We start from the raw sequence: 21,529 nt of genomic DNA, 5'->3' as shown, positions 1-21,529 counted from the left end.
AATGAACTTTTTTGAAATGTTTCTTAGCCATTTTTATTATATCTTTTGATAGTTCTCTTTTTAGAGAACTACCAAAAGGCCATTTTTTTAAATGGGTCATTTGTTTTTGTTTGTTGTTTTGCTTTAGGAATTTTAATTTTAAAAAATTCAGAATGGATGTAAGGAACAATCATCAGGATATAGGTGCCAGACACAGACCACCAAGAGGCTAGCTTTAAAAGTGTGCCTTAGGACCATGAGGGATAGCTATCCCACTTCACTGTAAGCTATGGCTTAAACACAGCTGTTTTCAACTGACCTAGCTTCTGCCCCCATAAACTATGGCACAGGTAGCTTAGTCTTGCAAGGCCTTAGTTGGAGGACCAACCCATGTACATTCTTTATAGTAGGAACCCTTGGTCAACGAGGATTCACATATGGCCTCGATTCAAGGTCCATGACAGATTGCCTTCACTGTGTGTGAAATGGGTTTCACACCTTGAAAACATGGCCACTTGAGCACAAACAAGTTGTGCCTTAATATGATTGCTACACAGCCCCATCCCCACTCTTTTACATGCCACTGAAAGTAACGGGCTAGTGACAGTAGAGTGCAGGCTAGCTGCTGCTGAATCTGTCACCCAGTAAATGAGCTAGCTAATGGTCACTTAGTTTACATAGTAAGGAAATCATACACAGACTGGCACACAAAGACTGTTTTTCCCCTTTTGTCTCAATGTCTACCTTTTCTATGGTTCTTTGGGGTGTGGTCTCTTCTTCATCTAATTTTGTAGTTTGGCTAAACCTAGAAATTTGTCCATTTCCTTTAGGTTTTCCAATTTAATGGAGTATAGGTTTTCACGGTATTCTCTTAAAATATTTTGAATTCCACTGGTGTCTGTTATTATGTCTCCATGTTTATTTCTGATTCTGTTCATTTGGGTTGTTCTCTCTTTGGTTAGTTGGGCCAAGAGTCTCTCATTCTTGTTTATCATCCCAAAGAATCAGCTCTTAGATTTGTCCTTATTTGTTTTTATTAAGCTTGGCTCTGATTCTTATTACTTATTGCTATCTAGTGAGTTTGGGTTTGGCTTGTTGTTTTCCCAAAGCTTTGAGTTATATCATTAAGAAACTCTTTTGCTTGTTCTTTCTGGTTGTTTTTAAATGTAGGCACTTAAAGCTATAAATTTCCCTAATGAAGGATATTTTTACTTAACATAGAGTCTAGAGAGTGAAATGTGAGATTCTTGAGATATTTTATTTTTCCAATGTCTTTGCATGGGATCCAGTCAGACCCATTTTGAATTTCTACATTTAAAAAAGACAGGCTCTCCTGGCTTGTAAAAGAAGGTTCCTGAGGAAAGGAACTCATTGCTCAGAGAACCCCATTAGTTGTTACAGTTGAGGATTCCATGACATTCCTTTCTGTGTACTGCTTTTTTTTTTTCCATTTTGGGGAAAGGTCTCACTATGTAGGATGAGGTTTGCTTTGAACTCACTGCCTAGCCTAGCCTGGACTCCAACTCATGATCCTCCTGTGTCATTCCCCTGAGCTCTAGAGTTGCCAATATGTGCCGTCAGACCATGCTTAGAACCACTACTTTCACCTTTGGAAACTATAATGTATTCAGCAAAGCTTCCTGAAGCCTCTCTGTGTTTTCTGCATTTTGAGGGGCCTTCAATATTGAAGAGTTTCTGGGATCTGCCTCCTATCTTCCTCCCACCTACCCTATTGTCTGAATCAATTTCAATCTCTCTCTCTCTCCTTCTCCCCCCCGTCTTGCTCTTGGTTTTTAGTTTTTTGAGACTGAGTTTCTCTGTGTATCCTCGGCTGTCCTAGAACTCACTCTGTAGACCATGCTGGCCTTGAACTCATAGAGATCTGCCTGCCTCTCCCTTCTAAGTGCTGGGACTAAAGGCATATGCCACCACCACTCAGCTAATTTTTTAATGTAGATACTTTGAGCTATAAATTTCATAGAGCTGGTTTTAATGTGCCTCAATGCTGGTGGTCATGTCAGAAGAGCAGCTTTGGGAGATCAGCCCACTGGGAAGCAAGGCACTGATGGGTAAATCTGGATAGGCAAGACCTGAGGGCTTCGGCTCCAGAATGTCTCTTGCTACTGCTATGCCTTTACATGTTTATCGTTGCCATTTTTCTCTGGTATCTAGCATGGCGTGAATGGGTGTGTGTGTGTGTGTGTGTGTGTGTGTGTGTGATCCCCACTGCCTTTAATGTAGTGTGATTATCTCATGGAAATATTCCATTCTACTGGGCATTTTTACCTGTGGATTATTATAAGGTGATTTCCTCTTAAGTCGTACTGTTTAATTGAAGTGTAGTTAGATTTTCCTGTCTGGCCCAGTCAGGACAAATCTCTCTTACCCGCCAGTCCCACAGTCGCTCAGACCCAACCAAGAAAGCACACAGAAACTTACATTGTTTACAAACTGTATGGCTGTGGCAGGCTTCTTGTTATCTACTTCTTCTATCTTCAATTAACCCATTTCTGCTTATCTATACTTTGCCACATGGCTTGTGGCTTACCAGTGTCTTTACATGTTGCTTCTCATGGCAGCGGCTGGCGGTGTCTCCCTCCAGTCTCCTACTTCCCACAATTCTCTCATCTCTTGTCCCGCCTATACTTCCTGCCTGGCCACTGGCCAATCAGAACTTTAATTACACAGAGCAATATCCACAGCACTTCCCCTTTTCTTTTTTTTTTAAAGGAAGGTTTTAACTTTTATATAGTACAATTACATATAACAAAACAATTATCAAGCAAGAATTACAGTTACAATATTAAAGAAGATATCCTATCTATCTTATATTTGTGAGTCTAAGGTTTTATATCTAACTTATCTTTTATCATAACTGAGGAAATTATAACCATCTAGTCTTCAACCACATCAAAGACCTCAGAAGGATATAATATTACCTGAGAACCGGGAGAAGGATGCAAGCTACTTTCGGGAGTCTTGCAGGGTAGACAGAGACAGCTGGCAGCCTGGAGAGTCACCCAATGTTCCTCTGTAAAGTTGGGGTATCCGTCTTCAGCCCACAGGGCTAGAGTCTCTTGGTCACTTCTCTCTGTGTCCTGTAGAATGTCTGGCAGTTTCCTCTGCGAAGCAGGAACCTGAAGGACCATTTTGTCAAGCAAAGTTTAGTGGTCACCTTTTTATGGGTCCTGTATGTCCAGTCGATCAAGCAGTCCAGGCAAGAACAGTTTCTTGTCCAAATGGCTATTTTTGTCAAGGTGAAGATAAACTCCATATGAAGTGTCTTTAATGCCCATCCTCCTCTCTGGAGTAAATCAGTACTGCCAGGAGCAGACATGTCTCACTGTCCAGAAAGTCTAAATTTTAAAAATATTTTAAATGTCATATTCTGTAGACCTTTGAAGTGTTTGAAGATTACCTATCTATCTGAAATATCTCTGTGTATACTTAGAAGACTTAACTAACATGGCTATGAGTATGATTATCATAGATGACTAATTATTAATCTATTTTTAATTATCCATTACAATTTAAATGAGCTATACAAACATAATACCTTAAACAGGAGTAGAAATATATACATAGTATAACAAAATTAACTTTAAGTTTGTATCAATAGACTAAAATCTATACCAATGTAAAACATTTTAAACAAGTTGTTGCTCTTTAGAAGTAAGTTCCCTAATCTACCCTTTCATCCTATTATATCTATATCATATCTCCCTTTCTTCTTTAGAAAGAGATCTCATTTATAATCAACCTGCTTTAAAGAAAAATATTGGTTTTTCTCTGTCCCACACCAGAGGGCTCTTCTGATTTGGGACACAAGAATGTCTTAACCATTTCTTTTAGCAATATGTCTGGGTTTAGAGAAGGAGTGAGCCAATTCCATCTCCAAAGCCAGCTTGATAATTTTGGGAATGTGGGCGTAGTTTCTCTTACTACTTCCTGCTGGAGGGGGGCGCTGTATCTTATGGGGATACAAAGAAAATTTTAGGATTATAGAGTAGTCCATTAGGGTGAACCTCTGAGCCAGTTGCCTTGAAACCATTCTGGATGTCAGATCATCTGGGCCATGGTGTCATCGGAGACCTTTCAGGTGGTCTTGGCTGATCAAACCTGATGTATCTTAATCTGGAACAAACCCACAGCCTCTGGTTTTCTGTGGAAACAAAAGCAGAGACTCCTTTCCAAAGCAACATATCCTTATATCCAAATTTTGAAGTCAAGTTACCTTTAAAATTTACATATTTGTTTAACTCAACAGCTTTTATGATCAAATCTTTTTCTGCAGTTAAAAATCCCAAAGACAATATAAACCAGATTCTCTGTGTAATATCCATCTTTGTAAGACTGAAATGCCGCTGTGGCTGCTGGCTCCGCCCACCTCTGCTTCCCAACATGGCGGCGGTACAGTTTACCACCAGCTCTGTGTCTGGAGCTATGTGTACCATCAACTCTGAGAAGCAGTTCTATCAAAGCATTGCATAGCCCAGAAAACTTTTTTTTTTTTTAACTCGCAAAGGCTAAATCCACCATGCAGCAGAGCAAAGTGCTGCTTGTAGACTCCTCATTCCCGCCGCACTGCAGGTCAGACACACACGCCAGAAACCCGCTGCAGTAGCTCAAACTGGCAGGCTGCCACTAACTTGAGAAAGACAACTAGGAAGCTGTTTTTAGCTCTGTTTTAGAATCTTTTTTCTCAGGGTTTAGGTGGAAATTTTTGCCAACATGTTGGACGCCATTTGTAGTTAGATTTTCCTGCCTGGCCCAGTCAGGACAAATCTCTCTTACCAGCCAGTCCCACATTGAAGCAATGATTTTATGCAATAATAGTGTTAGTCTAAATAGAATTTTGTTGATTAAGGGTTTTTAACAACTATAGTGAGGTATTATGATAGAGGTTAGTTAGGTGGGAAAATTAATAAAGGTAAAGGCAGGATGTGGTTTTTGTGCCTGATAAAGTAGAGGCTACAGAGGATAGAAAATAGGACTAAGGAACTGTCATGCAGCTAGGACTTACGTGAGTTTCTCTTGAGGAGCCATATAGACTGTGGCTTAGGATAATGATTAAGGAAAACAAGTATATCCCAGAAGCTAGGCTAGCTCAAGTTCTTTTAATGTTGGGAGATGTGTTCAAGGGTTTTTGTGTGTACCATAGTTAAAACAAAGCTTAAAATAATGACTTACGGTTACGTTAAGATGTTTTTGTTAATAGCTTTGAGGTAGAAAATCTGGGGGAACAATTTAGTTTAGAAAAGCAGTTGAGTTAGGGACTTGTTGAGGTCAAGAAACAAGAATACAGACACGCTGGTTACTATCAGCAGACATGCCTTTCTTGCTACAATGGATTGGAATCGAGGGTGATGATTAATTCTTTGAAATCATTTCTGCCCTCAGGATTTCCTGATGTAAAAGAATTGTTCATGAATGGGTATGCACCCTAAGGATTTAAAATAGAGATGACTGTTTTTCATATATAAAAGTTTAGATTTGTGTTTCTTTTAGAATTTTTATAAGACTGCTTTTTGAGATAAATAGTAAAGCGATTGATTCTCTCTTTGAACCACAAAATGCAGCTGCCAGGAAAAGAACTGGCTGAGAAAAACACCTTGCTTGCTCACACTCTGCTAATCTATAACAAGTTACTTGGACATGAATGTTTGTGGGTTCTTGGGGTTTATTTGTTTTTCACCTGTAATATGTAAAATGTTTAAACATGTAAGGGATATGGAAAACATGCTTGCTACTTGTATTCATTGTGCTCATTAGGTTAAAAACTAGAATGTAACCCCATTATAATGTTTATACTGCTTGAAAGATTTGGCTGGGGTATATAAGCTGTAAGGGAAAAAAATCAAGTTAGTAGGAATACATCTAGAGAGACAGAAGGGGCATTTCTAGGTAGAGGTAAGAAAAGAAATAAAGAAGAAAGATGATAGAGAGACCCTAAAGCTGTGTGCGTGTTTTTTCCTTTCTGCTGGCCCCAGAGAGTTAAGTTTTGCGCCCTGAGATAGAAAAGTCAAGTTGAATGATTAGTTTGCCGACTCTGTGGATCCTCCTCAATCCCTGAGCTGCTGAAGGCTGGTCCTCATGGCGGCAATATCTCAGGTTTTGTTTGTTTGTTTGTTTGTTTGGGGTGTGTGTGTGTGTGTGTGTGTGTGTGTGTGTGTGTGTGTATGTGTGATGTATATGCATGTATGTGTGTATGTGTATTGTTTTCATTTTCACGTAATTTTGTACCCTCCTATTGATTTCTAGCCTACACAATACAGATCTTTCACCTGTGATGTTAACACCTCTGGGTTAAGGTTATTCTCCAATGAGGCTATGCTCCAATCTGCAGATATTTGAGATCTGTTTCTCAATTCTTTGTTTCCTCCATACAGCAGGGATTGTGCATGCGAGGGCTTGTGCCAGCCTCGGGGAGATCCCCAGTTCCATGGCATCCACCCACACTAACACAAACTTGTGTTAGCAACTTCTGATCTCCTGTGGGGCTTTACAACTGGTGGACCATTTGGATCTTACTTGCATCTGCTTTGGAAGTGGCTCCTCTGTTAGATTTTTATGAAGGACTTTAGAAACATAATTTGATTTTAAATTTTAAACCAGCCAAATAGTTTCTGTCTCTTGAGAAGGAAAACAAGATGGTTTGTGTACTTGTTTTTGGCCCTTTCTTTGTTTGGTTTGGTTTTGGTTTTGGTTTGGTTTGGTTTTTTTGAGACAGGGTTTCTCTGTGTAGCTTTGGCACCTTTCCTGGAACTCACTCTGTAGCCCAGGCTGGCCTCGAACTCACAGAGATCCACCTGCCTCTGCCTCCCGAGTGCTGGGATGAAAGGTGTGCACCACCACCACCTGGCTGGTTTATGTACTTGATCCCATACCTTAAATTACATTTATACTTACTGTTAATTTTGCAGTAGTTTTGATCTCTCCTCTTGTCCAGTTTCCTGCTTTTCTAATTTGGCTCTTTAGGTAGGACCAGATGGTTCTGGTTGTACTCGTCTCTTATTTCCCATCAGACACCCTCAACCTCCGTGTGTTGGAAGTCACTTTTTCGGTTTGTTTATGAATTCTCCCCATCTTTCTGACTACAGTGGTTCAAGTCATTTCCTCTAAGGACAGAGAGCGTAGTTTATCATAGAGTACATGTCAGGATGAATAAGGCTCTGGGTTCAGTGCGCAGCCCCTTGCTGATGGACATTCCCTATAATATACTCTATTTTTCTACCCTCCCCTAGTTCAGACTTAATACCGGGTTGTTTTCTGTTTTGTTCCTCTTCCTGCTAACGTGAGGCATCATTTTGATGAGGCTGAAGTCTGTATAACATGGAAGATGTCGTTTTCAGTGTGCTGTTCAGTGTTGCCACATACTTTCACAGTGTTCTACGGCCACCTCCATCCACTTCCAGAATGTTTTACAAGAACTCCACATTAACCCCCGTCCCTTTCTAGCATGGCACCTTTCTAAGAATTTATTCATTCCAGGTACCTTGCATATCTGTAATCATAACTATTGCTCTTTTTGTCTAGCATATTTCATTTATAGTGATATCTTTAAGGCCCATCCATGTTGAAGCATGTATCAGAATTTAATTCCCTTTCAAGACTAAACAATGCTGTTATCTGTGGGCAGCACCTTGTATTTCTCCACTGATCTGTTAGATTTCTCCCCTGTGGACTATGATTAGAATGCAGCTGTGCACACCTGAACATTTGAATGAGCACAACGTTTCAGTTCCTTGATGTGTATACTTAGAATTTCTGGATCCTATATTTAACGTTTTGAGAAACATCACTACAGTTTCTCACAACAATGTCTGCATCAGTCTACTCTGTAGCAGGAATGTCCTAGGTTCTAATATTTTCACCAACATGGATCCAGTCTCTTGTATAATATTAGCAGGACCAGCCTTAATATTATACATCCCAGGGGCTCAGGAGAGAGAACTACTAACGGCGAGGACTATTTTCAGGAAATAAAATCTCAGCACACCAAGCTCCATAGTCCACTTGCTTTAATTCCTCTGGCATAACATCCTATCTACACAGCTTCAGTTCTGTTCTCGTGTCTAGCTTCTTTCTTGCCTGATTTCCCTCTACACTTATCTATTGCTCCCTCTAAGTTCTATCTTAATTCTCTCGTCTTAATTCTGCCTCATCTAGGACCTTTTCAGCTTGTTCTTACCCAGCTAGTACTTCCCCATCTGGCTCTTCCTCATCTCCCATCTCGTTCCTCTAGTACTCTCTTCTAGTCTTTCTATCTAGCTCTTCCCCATCTCAGTTTGTTCCTCTCAAGTTCTTCCCCACCTAGTTCTTCCATTCTCTTTTCTCTTCTCCCTGCTGTCCTCTCTCAGTCTACAGGAAATACCTGCCTTTTCTTTCCCTGGGCACGGTTCCCAGCCTCCTCAGGAATGCTGTTTTATCTCTCACTTGATATGTAAAAACCTCTTTTGTTCTCAAAGTGCTCTGGAGAACCACTAGGCCTCCTCAAGGCCAGGGGATGGTCTGAGTTTCCTTAGCACAGGAAACAAAGCTAGGCATCTCCTGCCAGCTTGTCTCCTAAGCTCAGCAGGGCAGTTAGTAACTTAGTAGGTTCAGCAGGTCTGGGGAGCTGAACTGTTTACCAATTGGTCTGGGCACGCAAGGATTTCATAGCAGAAGACAGCTGAAATATTAAAGGCTGGGTAACACCAAATATTCATAATAAATGGCTTGCCTTTTGACAGACCCTTGGCCGGTCAAAGTTCAGCTTTAATACACAGCTGAATCTCTATGATACATTCTTGCGGCCATAAGACCAGTCCAGTGAGTATGAGGTAATCTCTTTCGATTTCGATTTGTTTTCCTAACAATTAGTGATTTTAAGCACCTTTCCTGATGCTTATCATCAACTTGTACCTCTTTGAAGAAAGGTCCAGCCAGTTTTCTTTCCCTATTTGTCTGTATGTGTATGTTTGGATGTGGATGTGCATGCATGTGTGGGTGCTGATGTTCATGTGCATGGCACTGATACGTGGAGGTCAGAGGACAACCTGGAATGTTTGTCTGCAGGTGCCTTCCACCTTTTTGTGTGAGACAAAGTCTTGTATTGGCCTGGAATCTTACCATGTAGGTCTGGCTAGTTAGCCTGCAAGTGTCCAGGGGTCTGTCTGTTTCTTTCTCCTCTATTGCCACCCCTGGGAGTACAGATAGATGTGTTGCACCCATGCCTGGCTTCTTATGTGGGTTCTGGCGATTCAAACGCAGGTCTTCACGCTTGCAAGGCAAAGGACTGAGCCATCATCCTAGCCCTTTTCCACATTGCTAACTTTCTCACTTCTTCTTTTTCCTTTCTCTTTCTGTTTCCTCCTTTCTTGCTTGCTAAGTTTACATATTCTCATATTAAACATTAAAATATGTGATTTCAAAAATGAATTCCCCTCCCATTTCTTAATCTAGAGCAAGGAAGATCTTTTCTAGAAAGATATCTAATGATGATGAAGAATTCATTAATTCAAACGTACCTCCTCCTCCTGTTCAAAATTCAGAACCCAAACCAGACACTGATATTGATATGGTAAGATGCACCTTAGAAACATTACAACAAATTTTGATATAAGATGGGTAGCAAATATCAGAATTAAAAATTCAATTAATGATTGTTTGCTAAACACACACATATGCACACATATATATGCCTTTTTTTCTCATTGTAAAAAGCTGTAATAATGCCTATCTCAAATTTTCCACTGAAATTCACATTTTATTTCTTTGCTTTTTAACATGCAAACATAATTTATAACACTATTTAAGCTTTATTATCACAAATTAAATGTCCTACTTAATTTTGTTCTTGTCTTGTGGGCATACTTGCTAAATTAGATTTTAAGTAGAGGAAAAGTGGAGATGGATTTCAGAAAAACATATGCACCAATATTTGAAGTAAACCTATGTATGAAAACTCCCACTTCGGATGAGTCTCCAGAGGAGACCGAAGAGAAGGGTCCGAGGTCTAAACAGAGCATTGACGAGACTCTGTCGTGTTATGATGATGAGCTGTCTGAAAGCCGAAGGTCTGGGAGGAACCCCAGTGAAGACCTGCTCACGAGGTTCAGTCAGCCGAGCAAGTTTGGTACCCTCCTCAGACGCATCCTTTCAGGTAAAATGAAAAGAAGCATGCTGGCAGCTGGAAAGAATAAGTGAAAGAAAAAATAATGTACACCTTGTTAGTTTGTCTAGTGTGATGTTCATACTTGCTAAGGCGAGATGTAATAGAGCATGAGTGATAACCTGTGGCACATGTGAGTGATGCTACCGTTTTTACCTTGAATCATGAAGGATCTCTCACCCAGGGACTTCTGGGCCCTCTTTATCAGGATGAGCTCACCTGGAATGGCTGCTAAAAGTACAGACTCTTGAGCAGGGGTGCCACTCAGTGGTAGAGTGTTTGCTTAGCATGTGTGAGGCCCTGATTTATCTCCCAGATCTACAGAAGAAGAAAAAAAGGATCTGGGGCTCTATCTGAGACTTCCTTTCTTGGTATCAGAGTTGGAGTCCACTGATGGTATACTCCTTTCAGCCAGTCTCTGTAGCTGACTCTCAAGATATTTAGAAAAAACTAATATATATTAAGTTGTTATCTAGCATTTTAAAATGTAAATCAATTTTTACTTTCTCTTTCTCTCAATGAATTGTAATAGACACAGGACTCCTGCTTGAGTCTGAGCAAGGGCACCTCTATAATAAGTAAGTATGAGACTTTTTTTGTAAATAGCTATATTTTGTTGGGTACAGTATTCCCATGACTATAGTTTTATTTATTGTTTTCTCTCAGATTTTCTGAATTCCCAACAAACCTCTTTGTACAACCCAACAGACTGGACTTTTCAACACAAATCCAAAATGTGTTAGCAACTATAGAAAAATATATAAGTAAGTATTTGAAAGGCTTAGTGGCTTCTTTGGCAATCCTTTTTAAATTGATTATTATCTGATGCTCTTAGTCAGTGATAAATAAGAGACCATGAATTCTAGTGTTCAGGATCAAGCAATGTTAATTTGGAATTATTTGAAGGTGTGTGTGTGTGTGTGTGTGTGTGTGTGTGTGTGTGTGTGTGTACATATGGTGTTACTCAGAGTTCTCTAAAGGAACAGAACTGATAAAATGAGTAGTTTGTGTGTGTGTACATATATGTCTCCCAGTGGTAGATGTTCAGTCCATGAGACTAGATGTCCCAGCAGCCCTAGTTGGTTGTTGGAGTCCCAGAGAAATCCTAGAGAGCTGCTGGTCTTCAACTAAGTAAGTTCTAATACCAGAGAAGGAATGCCTGAACAGGATAGATGAACTTGCCAGCAACAGTGACAGCAAGCAGGCAAAAGGCAAAAGCTTCTCCCATCCATGTCCTTTTATGTGGGCTGCCACTAGGAGGTGTGGCCCAGATTTGGGGTGGGTCTTCCCATCTCAAATAATCCAACCGAGGAAATCCCTCACAAATGTGTTTAGCTGTTTGGCTTTTAGTAGATTATAGATTATAGACATAGTCAAATTGACAACCAAGATTAGCCTGCATGCATATAAAGAGAATGCATAAAAGATAAGAATTGGGGGGCCAGGCGGTAGTGGTGCACACCTTTAATCCCAGTACTCAGGAGGCAGAAGTAGGTGGATTTCTGTGAATTTGAGGCCAGCCTGGGCTACAGAGTGAGTTCCAGGAAAGGCGCAAAGCTACACAGAGAAATCCTGTCTCGAAACCAGCCCCCCCCCCAAAAGAAAAGAATTGGGCAAGCAATTTGAGGCTTGAGTTATTTGAATTTTATTTCATAGCATTACATAGATCTTGTTTTCACCTTGAATAACATTTAAATGATTGTTTTCAGCTATATGTATATTATTTGAGATTACATGGCAGTGACTTCCTTGGCCAAAGAATTTGTTAATTTCTCACAATAAGTTTTAGGGGGAAAAGTTAAATTAATAGGACCCTTATTAACTCATTTGTCATAGACATAGTTTGCTAAGCTCAGGCACCTATAGATCTGCCCCACTGCCTTCTGGCTTCTAGCACTGCATACACACTTATTTCACCCAGTAATTTATCACCTGGAATTAACTCCTTCTCTATAGAAACTATAGATATGTATCATTCTGCATTAATGTTCCTTAAACATAAGGTAGGGAGATTAATTATGCAAAAGTAGATCCTCTGTCAGTCTTTCTATAGATAGATTCCTTTTCCATTTAGATTTTCTTTCCTTCTTTTATTGCTAGGTCATTGTTTCTTAGGTTAAAACATCTGACCACTTCCATGTCTTTTTTCCTCAATATAAAATGTTTATGTCATTTGATTTTTTAAAATTTTCATTATAAAATAATTTGAGGCTTCTATGAAAGTCACAAGCATTGTAGAGCATTCTTGTATGCTTCTCATATGCTCTCTCTACCCATACTGTAATTACCAGAACCGCACAGCCAACTGTACAGCAGAGCCAATGAAATGACTGAATCCAGCTGCTTCACTGACGTCAGTTTTCTGTTCCAGGATCCAGAGTCCACAGTCCCACAGTTCATTTGACTCTTGAGTCTCCCGATCTATGATAGTTCATTTTCTTGTCTTTTTTACCTTAAGGAATTTTTCTTTAGTGTACTAATTAGTTATCACATAAAGATACATCAGTTTGGTTTGGCTGCTGTTGTCATGTGGTAAGTTTTGAGATGATACATTTGGGGCAGGGATATTGTAATAGTTAGGCATCCTTTCACTGTCTCAGGTCAGTAGCGCAAGAGGTTGCACATCTTCTTACTAGTAAGCTAATCATGAGCACTTGGCTAAGGTGGTCCTGGGGAAAGTCATAAGATAATACAAACATCATGTTTCTGCTATTTAAAAAAAAAAAGCACCCATTAATTTTAGCATTTCTCAGTGAAAAGTCCTGTACTAGTCAACCATGACTTCCTAAGAGGAGTTCCTGTTCCTCTAATTCCTCACATATTTGTCACTCAGGGTTCTTCTATAAGGAAATGTTGCCCCCTCTTCTGTTTACATATCCGTGCTATATGTTTAATTGTATTTGAGTTCTTAGATTATGTTTTCAGTATAGCAGGATTACTTTATATTCCTACCTGTGGTGATGAAGCTTTCTGGGTTTTTCTAACCTTTGCCAACGTTGTATTGTCAGCCTTTAAAAAGTTCCTTTATCAGGTCTTGGAGGGATTCTGGATACAAGGAACATACCTAAACATAATAAAGGTAATTTACAGCAAACTGACAGCCAACATCAAATTGAATGGAGAGAAACTCAAAGAGATTCCACTAAAATCAGGAACAAGACAAGGCTGTCCATTCTCCCCATACTTATTCAACATAGTACTTGAATTTCTAGCTAGAGCATAAGACAACAAAAGGAGATCAAAGGGATACAAATTGAAAAGGAAGAAGTCAAACTTTCACTATTTGCAGATGATATGATAGTATACATAAATGACCCCAAAAATTCTACCAGGGAACGCCTACAGCTGATAAACATCTTCAGTAATGTGGTGGGATACAAGATTAACTTTAAAAAAAAAAAAAACAAAACAAAAAAACAGGGATAGAGAGATGGCTCAGAGGTTAAGAGCACTGACTACTCTTCCAGAGGTCCTGAGTTCAATTCCCAGCAACCACATGGTGGCTCACAAACCATGTGTAATGAGATCTGGTGCCCTCTTCTGGCCTGCAGTCATACATGCTGTATAAATAATAAATAAAAATAAATAAACAAACAAACAAATAAATAAATAAATAAATCTTTTAAAGAATAAAAATAAAAATAAAAACCAGTGTCCCTTCTATATACAAATGATAAATGGACCGAGAAAGAAATCAGAGAAGCAACACACTTTACAATAGCCATAAGTGATAGAAAATATCATGGGGTAACTCTAACCACATAATGAAAGACCTGAATGACAAGAATTTTAAGTCTTTGAAGAAAGAAATTGAAGATATCAGAAAATGGAAAACTCTCCCATGCTCTTGGATAGGTAGGATCAACATAAATAAAAATGGCAATCTTACCAAAAGCAATTAATGGATTCAATGCAATCCTCATCAAAATCCCAAAACAACTCTTCACAGACCTTGAAAGAACAATACTCAACTTCATATGAAAAAACAAAAAACCTAGGATAGCTGAAATAATCCTGTACAATAAAGTATCTTCCAGAGGTATCACCATCCCTGACTTCAAGCTCTATTATAGAACCATAGGCATAAAAACAAACACATGGACCAATGGAATCAACTTGAAGACCCTGACATTAATCCACACATCTATGAAAACCTGATTTTTGACAAAGAAGCCAAAACTGTACAATGGAAAAAAGAAAGCATCTTCAACAAATGACGCTGCCATAAACTGGATGTCAACGTGTAGAAGATTGCAAACAAATCCATATCTATCGCCATGCACAAAACTCAAGTCCAAGTGGATCAAAGACCTCAACATAAATCCAGTTACACTGAACCTGACAGAAGAGAAAGTGGGAAGTAGCCTTGAACACATTGGCACAGGAGACCACTTCCCAAATATAACACCGGTAGCACAGACACTGAGAACAAATGGGACCTCCTGAAACTGAAAAGCTTCTGTAAGGCAAAGGACACTATAAATAAGACAAAACAACAGCCTACAGGAAAAGATCTTCACCAATCCTGCATCTGACAGATGCCAAATATATAAAGAACTCAAGAACTAGACATCAAAATACCAAATAATCCAATTAAAAAATGGGGTACAGATCTAAACAGAATTCTCAACAGAAGAATCTCAAATGACCAAAAGACATTTAAGGAATTGCTCAATATCCTTAGTCATCAGGGAAATGCAAATCAATTACTCTGAGATACCATCAGAGTATCTGTCAGAATGGCCAAGATCAAACACAGATGACAGCCTATGTTGGAGAGGATGTAGATGGAGTAAGGGGAACACTCCTCCAATGCTGGTGTGAGTGCAAACTTGTACAGCCACTTTGAAAATCAGTATGGCACTTCCTCAAAAAACTGTGCATCAATCTACCTCAAAACCCAGCACTACCACTCTTGGGGACATACCCAAGGGATGCTCAATCCTACCACAAGGACACATGCTCAACTATGTTCACAGCAGCACTATTCATAATAGCCAGAACCTGGAAACAACCTAGATGCCCCTCAATTGAAGAATGGATAAAGAAAATGTGGCACATTTACACAGTGGAGTACTACTCAGCTGTAAAAAACAATGACATCATGAAATTTGCAGGCAAATGGGTGGAACTAGAAAAAAATTATCCTGAGTGAGGTCACCCAGACCCAGAAAGACATGTTATGTACTCATTCATAAGTGGATACTGGGTGTAAAGCAAAGGATAACCAGACCACAATCCACAGCTCCAGAGAATTTAAGTAACGAGGAGGACCCTAAGAGCGATGCATAGATCACCTTGGGAAGGAGAAAGAGATGAGATCTTCTGCGTAAATGGGGTAAATGGGTAGTAAAGGGGAGGGAATGGGGGATGAGAACATGAGGGAATGGGATGGCCAAGTTGAGGGAGGGATGGAGTGGGAGAGCAATGAAAGAGAAAATTCAATAGAGGGAGCCATTATGGGGCTAGGGAGAAACCTGATGCTAGGGAAATTCCCAGGAATCTACAAGGATGACCCCAGCAATAGTGGAGAAGGTACCAGAACTGGCCTTCCTTTGTAATCAGATTGGTGAATACCCTAACTATCATCATAGAACCTTCGTGCAGTAACTGATGGAAGCAGGTGCAGAGACCCACATCCAAGCACCAGGCTGAACTACCAGCTGAAGAGAAGGAAGAAGGATTATAGGAGTGAGGGGGTATCAAGATCACTACATAGAAACCCACAAAGACAGATGACCCGAACTTATTGGAGCTCAGGGACACTAGACCAACAGCTGCGGGTTGGGGGGGCATGATGGGACTGAACTAGGACCTCTGCAGGTGGGCAACAGTTTTGTAGCCTGGCCTGTTTGTGGAACCAGGATCTATCCCTGGTACATGAGCTGGCTTTTTGAAGCCCATTCCATATGGTGGGATGCCTCTCTCAGCCTTGATGCATTGGGGGTGGGGAGGGAGGGAAGGGTGTGTGTGCTTGCTCCTGAATTTGCCAGGCCTTGTTGACTCCCCATGGGAGGCTTTACCCTTTCTGAGGAGTGGATGGGGGTGGGTTGGGGGAGGAGGGGGGAGCAGGAGGAGGGGAGGGAGCGGTAACTGTAGCTGGTATGCATGGTTGGTATGTAAAATGAATTGAAAAAAACTTTAAAAAGAGAAAGAAAAAACCAGAAAGAATAAAAGGTTCCTTTATCCATTTCAATAGGGAGGTAGTAATATCACACTTTGGTGATTTCTGTTTCACTAGGAATTGATATATGATTTGTATTTCCTTACCCCAGTTATCCATCTGTATGTTTGGTCAAATGTCTACCTGCTGCTGTGTATGAAAGATCTTTTAAGTGTGCTAGGTCAAATCTCTTAGCAGCTGTAAGGTTTGCAAGCATTTTCTTCCCTTTGCCTTAAGCCTCCCACTTTCTTTAATAGAGACAAGCGACCTGATTTTATAGACTGCATCAGTGTATTTCTACCATGCCGCATGCTTTTGGTTTTGTGTTTAGAACTCCCTTAATTCGGGGTCACACTATCTTCCTCTAGGAGTCCAGCCGTTTGTACTCTGTGTTTAGATGGAGGCTGCATCTTGAATTGATTTGAATAAGCTGGTATAAGGCGAAGTTTCCTCTCTTTGCTGGGGGTGAAGGAAAGTGGGGTAAATTTTCAGCTCCTTCACAGTAGCACCTTGTCGTCCTGATTGCGTGCTCACAGTGGTATGACACTTTGCACACAGAAGGTAATATTCTCAGGTTCTTGTTTCCAGCATGGCTGCTTCTACCACAGCTCACCATCTGTGACAGTCCCTCCTATTTATTTATAATGTTAAATGCAAACCTTTGCACATGTCCGTGAATCCCTCCATCAGTACAAAATAATGTCTGCTCATTAAGTCACTGTGTCAGTTTATAACAGGACTAGATGTTGTGGCTAATTTTTTAAATGTTGCTTCTGAGAGCCTTCTGGAAACCCTAACTATTCAATGCTGTGTTCCAGCCACAATCATACCTTTTCACCGAGATCCTCGCCTGTCTGCCCTTACTGATTTGGTTTCAGTTCCAAATTTATCTGAGACGGGAGATGTAATCAAATATAAGAAGCAGATCCGATGGCCAGATTACTATATCCTTTTTGAAACGGATGCTGACTACCAAAACAAAGTAAGTTTCAAGATAATATGTGTTAAAAGTGGTTGGTAAGGGAGAACCCCATTGAAATTATTATATGAATAGGATGTATGGGAAACTTCAGAACATCCTAGTTCATGGCAAAGGAATAATCATCCCAGTGTGGCCCTATATTTGTTTGCTCTGTGGTTTCTGATCTCCACTTACCAGTTTTTCAAACTTCCACTATAGAAATGAGGTTTTTTTTTCCCTACAGTTCTTTGATAACATTGACTTGCCATTCCCCAGCCCTTCCCTTATCACCTAAATGTATATTTTTGTCCGAATTGACAGCAGAATGTAATTATCTCAACAACTTGTGTCTGGATTCTGTCCTGTCCAAAACAACTATGTCTTAAGAACTAGGTGAAGTCATAAATATATAAGACTGGCTTTCTCTGGGGCCATTTTTAAGAGCAGACCCTTGAAAATTGGGTGACAAGCAGTTAAATAGATAGCTGGTCTCTGTAATACATAGTTTAATTAACACCTTGCTTATAAAGTTAAATATCTGAGTAGGCGTTGCATGAAAGTCAAGTGTTAGTTATCTTATTCTTGTTTCCAACATATTTCAATATTTAATTCCAGCTCCAAACAGAATGAATTGTACCAAGACCATTATTTAACAGAAACTATCAGCTTGCCAAACTATACATTTTCACACCTATGATAAAAGTTTTGAGTAACATTTTCATTCACAGATTGAGTGTTCTGACTATTGTATCAATTTCATTCATAGATTGTGAGTCTGCTGACCATTATTGGTAATTCAATGGGCCTGGTTAGTGATTACAGCTGCAGGTTTCTAAAGTATTGTTACATGGTAGAAAAGGCCAAAGTCATGAGTCTGAAACTGCCATATATGGGGATCTTAACGTCAACAGAGTTTAAAGCTATAATACATAAATTCAGAAGCTACCTAAAACAGATTGTGACTATGACTATTGAAATGCGCCTTGGAATTTTTTGCGTGAAAAGTTTGGATTATCAATTAACGTGCTTACCATACGTTGATATCATCATAGAGATGAGCTATGACCTGTTACGTTATGCAATTGAGGAAAAAAGTACAAATCTATTGGAAGTAAGTCTTTAAACCTTTCCTTTTTCATAAGATTTTTGGATTAGATTATAACTGTAAGATACACACTCAAAAATACACAGAAGTATTAGCCTCAGAAGATCCGAAAGTGGTGTGACTGTATTTGCTTTTGTTTGTAATCTTTATCTTTGTGTATGTGCATTCATATATGTGAACGTGACTTGCATGTGTGTTATGGCATGCATGTGGAGGTCAGAGGACAACTTCAGGTGTTAGCTTGTCTTCCTCTTTGTTTGAAATCATGTCTCTTGTTTGTAGAGCATAAACCAGGCTAGGGGCCCTTGGGCTTCTGAGAATTCTAATGTCTCCACTTGATCTCGCACTAGGAGCCCTGGGGTTACAGACATGCATGCTATTGTGTCTGGTTTTGCATAATTTATGAAGATCCAAACTTGAGTCCTCACAGACCATAATGAGTGCTTTACCCAACTCAGCAATCTCCCCAGCACTCATTTGAGAACTGTGATTGCATTGAAATATGCATCCCATGTCACTTTCCATCTTCTGTTTTGTCTTTTTAGCATGCATCACTATCTGGTATTATTTTAGATGTTTGTTTGTTAATCATCCCCTCAGTCAGCACCTACCATGCTAAGGAGGGCTGTAATAATTTTAAACAGCTGACAGATTTTCAGTATGTATAGGGCTTTTTGGGGGGCAGTTCTCTTATGGGGCAAATTTCTAAGACCACAGTCACTTGAAGCTTCTGTGAAAAACCGTTAGTATGTAAACATCTGGAGGTACCCTAAATTTAAGTTTCTAGGACAAATATAGATCCTAGTATACTAGCCATTGTCTATACCAACATCCTCAGTAATAACCCAGACCTGCTTAAAGACTGGAATTTATGATAATAGCTATCATTTTTCTTTTATTTAGCCAGACCACCAATACTTCTTAAACCTAAAGTTAATGCTAGCCACTGACTATGCCTCTGCAATATAGTGCTGAGAAGATAGCATCATTCTTGTACATACAGAGTCTAATGTAGCATAGAATTTTATCAGAAGTATCTAATAGAGCCTAAGTGGGCCCGGAATAATTTTCAAGAAAAATGTTAATTACTAAAGGAGAAGAATCCGTTGCGTGGAAGCACTGGGTTGGCAGGCAGGATATTTCAGGCAAATGTTAATTTAGCTAGATTCTGTTACATATGACCCACCATCATCACCAGAAGAAATGAACTGGGACTTACACAGTTAGAACTAATTTCTCCATCAGATAATAGTAGTACACAGAGAGAAAACCTAGGGTTACTGTGAGACTCCACGTAGTCGTTGAGAACTGGCTGCTTTGGGCTCACTGTGCCTTCTTCTAAGCACCTCTCACATCACATCCCTCTTCTAGGCAGAAGAAGACAACATGCCTGTTGTGGGTCTAGGAAGTTGGACAGTGAAACATATTCACAGAGCTATCTTCTAAGAGTTTCCCCAGGCCATCTTGCATTTTAACTTACAATTATTCATTACTTAAAAAATAAGATTTTATTAATTCTTTGAGCATTTCAGCCAATGTATTTTGACCATATTCATCTTCTTCCCTAGTTCCTCCTGGACCCACCGCCTCATCCTACCTACTCAAATTTGTGCTCTCTTTCTCTCTCTTTTTTAAACCCATCAAATCCAGTCTGTGTTGCCCAGCTACTCTTGGCTATGGAGCCAACTCTGGAGGGTAGTTGAGTTATGAGGGATCAAACCATTGAGGAAAACTGACTCACTCTCTCTCCTGGAAGCTATCAAATGCCAATAGCTCCCTAGCTAGGGATGGGCCTGATGTTTATCTCCCCTCTCCCTTCTGGAATTTTGTCCGGCTGGAGCTTTCACAGGTTTTGAGGTCAAAGTTGCAATCACCATGCATTCATAGTGCAACCTCCCTGTGTGTCCAGAAGGTCATCTGTGAGGTCATTCACCAGCTCTGCCCCCTCTTTTCTAAAAGTCCCTGAGCTTGAGAGGGGAGGATTGGCTGTAGATATCTCATTCAGGACTCCGCATTCCAGTTTCTTATTCTTCGCACCTTGGCCAGCTGTGGATCTCTGTGTTACTTGCCATCTATTGCAAGAAGAAGCTTCTCTGATGATGGTTGAATCATAATCCTGTAACTTCACCATGTATCTGATCTTAGACTAATTTGAGCTCTTAGAATAATTGGAGATTCAGTTCCCTGTCTGACAATCTCACTAAATTGGGACCATGTACTAGAGAATCTGAAATGTAGGTGGTCAGAATGACTGTGTTTCCATTCATATTCCAGCCTCGCTCTTGCAATCTACATTACACTTATTATTTAAAGTTATTCATTGAGTATTTTGTGTGTGTTATAACATTTATTTTACATGTGAACTGTATTCAAGCACTTTCTGCTACTGGTAGGAGGATTCGATCATTCTAGCATTTAGCAAACACATAGTTCTGTGCAGTTTTGTGTGTTATTGGTTTCTGAAATTTATAGAAGTCAGAATTCCAAGTTAAAACCAATATTTTCTAAAATAGTGAAATTATTACATACTTATCATTGGCATATTTATAATTTCAGATCTTAGATTCATCACTGCACCAACTGGATTGTGAGCCTATAGAAGTACGGGAATTTGTGAACCATTTTAATTTTTTGGAGGACATTTCCTCAAATGTATCTCAATTAGAAAAAGATTTCTCCACAATCTGTCAGCTGTATTCTGTTGTGAGGCATTACCAGATCAATGTTTCTGAAGAGCAGACTGCCATCTACAGAATCCTTTTCATAAAGTTTAATCATCTGAAAACAGCTTTGAGATTAGTTGCCATGAATAAAGACGCCACCCTCACTAAATTCAGGAACAGTTTGGATGCATACATTATTAGCCTACGAGTGGATGTCAGTAACCTAAAAGATAAAGTAAGTGCTTTTTATGTTGTTATTAAAATTCTTAGTCTCGTGGAATGCTGTGCATGTAAGTATTCATTTTCAGCAGAATCATAGCTAAATAAGTTCCTGCAAATGTATTTACTCTGTATAGTGCTTTGAATGAGAAATGTCCCCATTTGAACACTTGGTTCCCCAGCTGGTGGCACTGTTGGGGAGGATGAGAAGGTGTGGCATTGCTGGAAGAAATATGTCAATGTCGTTGGCTTTCAGGGTAAAATCCTCACATACTTCCAGTTGCCT

General features: G+C 39.7%; 1 protein-coding gene across 1 annotated transcript in view; it reads left to right on the top strand.

Annotated features, from left to right (window-relative positions):
* The window catches only part of Dnah14 (dynein axonemal heavy chain 14), a 211,173-nt gene that overhangs the window by 24,817 nt on the left and 164,827 nt on the right, over positions 1 to 21,529 (top strand). The window contains 7 exon segments of the mRNA XM_036202583.1: positions 9,426 to 9,541; positions 9,847 to 10,123; positions 10,665 to 10,710; positions 10,799 to 10,896; positions 17,114 to 17,277; positions 18,023 to 18,367; positions 20,918 to 21,259. Of these exon segments, the coding sequence (XP_036058476.1) occupies positions 9,426 to 9,541; positions 9,847 to 10,123; positions 10,665 to 10,710; positions 10,799 to 10,896; positions 17,114 to 17,277; positions 18,023 to 18,367; positions 20,918 to 21,259 (1,388 nt within the window).

The sequence above is a fragment of the Onychomys torridus genome, chromosome 11 (genome assembly GCF_903995425.1).
Source record: "Onychomys torridus chromosome 11, mOncTor1.1, whole genome shotgun sequence".
Taxonomy (NCBI): Eukaryota; Metazoa; Chordata; class Mammalia; order Rodentia; family Cricetidae; genus Onychomys; species Onychomys torridus.
Note: the sequence above shows the minus strand (reverse complement) of the source record. Positions and strands in the feature narration are given on the sequence as shown.